The sequence below is a fragment of the Hylobates moloch genome, unplaced genomic scaffold (assembly GCF_009828535.3).
Source record: "Hylobates moloch isolate HMO894 unplaced genomic scaffold, HMol_V3 SCAFFOLD_8068, whole genome shotgun sequence".
Classification (NCBI taxonomy): domain Eukaryota; kingdom Metazoa; phylum Chordata; class Mammalia; order Primates; family Hylobatidae; genus Hylobates; species Hylobates moloch.
Window position 1 is genome coordinate 1 of NW_026660343.1, and position 3155 is coordinate 3155.

At 45.3% G+C, this 3155-nt stretch overlaps 1 protein-coding gene across 1 annotated transcript; it reads left to right on the plus strand.

The window, feature by feature from the left end:
* On the plus strand, positions 1-3155 carry LOC116465679 (uncharacterized protein C2orf78-like). The gene is made up of 2 exons (XM_032148663.2): positions 1-255; positions 1096-3155. Exons 1-2 carry the CDS (start codon positions 63-65, stop codon positions 3018-3020), a joined length of 2118 nt encoding a protein of 705 aa, XP_032004554.2. The 5' UTR covers positions 1-62; the 3' UTR covers positions 3021-3155.

Genomic DNA, 3155 nt, shown 5'->3' on the forward strand with positions numbered 1-3155 from the left:
GCCATAACCTGTCACTTCCCTACCAGATAGGAAGCCAGGTCTATTACTATAATCAGGGCACAATGGGGCCTCCACTATCCTGCCTGCAATCCTATGGCCCTGTGTCATACACAGGATATAGGGCTTCTGCCCATCAACCAGAAATGGCGATGGTGCTAAAGGAGGTTCAGCCCACAAATGTCCTACCACCAGTCTCTACTTCTGAGATGTATTACTCTGTGTCTGCTCAACCCATCACAGAAACCAGCGTTCAAGGTGAGTACAAACATCAAGAAAGGAGAGGAATAATGTCAGCACTGAAAAGGAGGGTCAAATCTGTAGCTGAGTGGTGAGTCCATGGACAGGTAGAATTCAAGTCCTGAGACTTCAACCACTATTCTTGGGCAGTGCTCTCCATTTTCAGACTCTATATAAGAACACCTTATAAGTGGGAAAGTGGAACACTATAATGGCCATCTGTGCTACATGTAAGAGAGTCACAAGAGCATACTGACAGATACACTTTTTAGTGCCCTGGCTGATCACTTCCCCTGCACTACCACGCTGTAATGTCCTTCCTTAATCTAGTACTTTAGTGTCTTTGGAAAGCACTTCAGAACTCTTATTTTGGCAGTGACATTTTGATTTTCCTTAACTTATAATAGGATTTAAGACCTTGTGTTCAGAGATCCTCTCCAAAACAAACAGGCTCAGAATCTGTGCTTGCTTATCTATTTCATGAGGAAGGGCTCCACTCTCTACCCTAGTCCATGGTGTAAAGTGTTCTTATTCTCTCAGGAGAGTGGAGAGAATTGAAAGGGCCCTGTAAGAATGTGAGGCTTTATAAAACATCTCCTATTTTAAAAATCACTTTCACTTTTTGACTTACAACAACCCTATGAAATACAAAGAAAACCAAGAAACAATCACATCAAATGATAACCAGTAAGAGAACAGTCACTGCCAATCTCCTAATACAGGGTCTTGTCCATAGTCCTTAAGAAGAGCTAGTAGAAATGCCTTGCCCATGTTGGAAAGGTATCCGATTGCTGCATTGGTGTATAGGGGGAGCATCTCACTTACCAGGGACTGACTTCTTCCTTGATTCCTTTGTAGTGATGGAAACTTCCCTGGGGATGGATACTTCCCTGAGATTGCAATCTCCAAGCCAGACATTTTGTCTGCCACAAACTCCAGAATTCTCCAAGTCCTTCAGTAGCAGAAATACCCAGACACTTGAGAGTAACCCATCACCTGAGCTTGGGGACATTTCAATTATAACTCCAGTCCAGAGTCCTACTAATCTCTTGACACTGTCTCCAGCTCCAAGCCAGGAAAAAAATGAGAATGAGAATTTGGATGAGATTAAAACCAACCTTTCAAAGCCTCTAGATGTCTACCAGATCCTAATAGGAAATCAAGATCCTCCACTACCTCTTTTAGAAATCCCCGATATTCACCCGCTTCTGGCCTGCATTGATCCTCTTGGCCAAGAGGAGCAGCCTGGTTCTGAAAATGCCAATCTAAGAAATAACAGCCTGAGTCTTGAGGACCAAGGGATATTTGAAAATGGGTTTGAGTCTAGCAGTGATTTGGCAGACACCACTACATGGGTGGAGAATACTTATCTCCCCCCGATCTTCAGTTCCTTACAAGATCTTGACCAACCCGAAGTTCCCTCAGCAAAGAAAGCCAAAGATACCAGTGCCATCAAGGTAAATCAGGCGCAGGAAAAGTCATATGTCATAAAGGGTCACTCTGATCAAGTCAGGAAGAACAAGCATAAAGCTTCCCAGCCTATCCAGGGTGCTCCCAAGGCCAAAATCCAGCCAAAGAACCCAGAGTTCCCATTAGAGGGAGAAGTGGTTGTTTGCAGTGCTACAGTCAGTGACAGCACTTCTGTGAACAAGGCCAAGCATTCTAGCGACAAACCTCACAAAGCTGCATCCAGCAGGATCAGCAAAACTAAGAGCCATGGGCAGGAAAAGACCAAAGGGAACAGAAAGAACAGCTCCAAGAAATCTGAAGAGAGTAAGCAGTCAGGGAACAAAGTCAAGCTAGAACAGAAGCAAACCATTCCCAATAGGAAACGGAAGAAAAATCAACCTGAGCTTAGCCAAGAGACCTTTAAAAAGCCCCGAAGCTCCCTAGGCACGCACCTGCTAGAGTCCGTGCAAGTTTTCCATGCACTCGGGAAAAAGATCGATAAGAAAACTGGATTCTCTTCCTCCAGGATCCTGGGAAGCTCAAGCAACACCCAAAACTGGCAGCCATTCCCAGCTCTCAAACCATGGCTGGATACCCGATGTGAGGGTAAAGGCCCGGAGAAAATTCAAGTCAAGGCCCAGAAACTAGATGGTAGTGCTGAAAAAGAGTGTCCATCTCCATCCCACTCTGAGTTGCCACCACCTGGGAAGGTCAAGTTGATACCTTTGCCCTTTCTGACCCCGGACAAACCTCAAGCTCAACCTGTTTCTCGGCGGCGAAACCCTCTGGCCTCACGTAGGCCTGCTGTGGCTTACCCTGCTCAACCTGATTCTACTAACTCAGCTAAATCAACTGCAGTCAATCCATCCCGACCAGCTCCTACCAACACATCTTTGACAGGTCCTGCCACACCAGCTCAGCCAATTTCAACCAAAGCAACCGAACCCAGTTCAGCCAACCCTACCCAGCCTACTGTCCCTCAATCTGCTGCTTCTAGGCCATCACCCTACAAAACATCATCTTGTTCTTCTCTGCAGCAGGAGCCTGTTTCCACTGCTGTGACCAGTCTCTGGTCACTGCCCAAGCCTCAAAATCGATTTCTAATCCAAGACTTCAGCCTCCAACCCCGTCCATGGAGGAAACCCACTGTTCCTGAGCCAGTAATGTCAATGCCCATCACAGAAGAGCAGAGGCCAGAGCGTGAGGCCATGAAGAGAAAGGCTCAACAAGAGCGTGAGAATGCGGCCAAATACACCTCTTTGGGGAAAGTGCAGTTTCTCGTTGAAAGGGAAAGAGATATGGAAATTGCTGAATACTACGGCTACACAATCTAAGAGCTGAGATTGTTGGTTTTACTTTAGATACCGCTGGTTTTCCACATACATAGATAGATACTAATTTATTTATTCTGATATATTTTTAAAACATAATAAAGAAATGTAATAGAATTGATTAATAGATAAGTAATA

Coding starts and splice junctions, on each gene's coding strand:
- LOC116465679 (XM_032148663.2), top strand. CDS start 63: ATGGGGCCTCCACTATCCTGCCTGCAATCCTATGGCCCTGTGTCATAC. Junction 256..1,095: donor CACAGAAACCAGCGTTCAAG/GTGAGTACAAAC, acceptor ATTCCTTTGTAG/TGATGGAAACTTCCCTGGGG.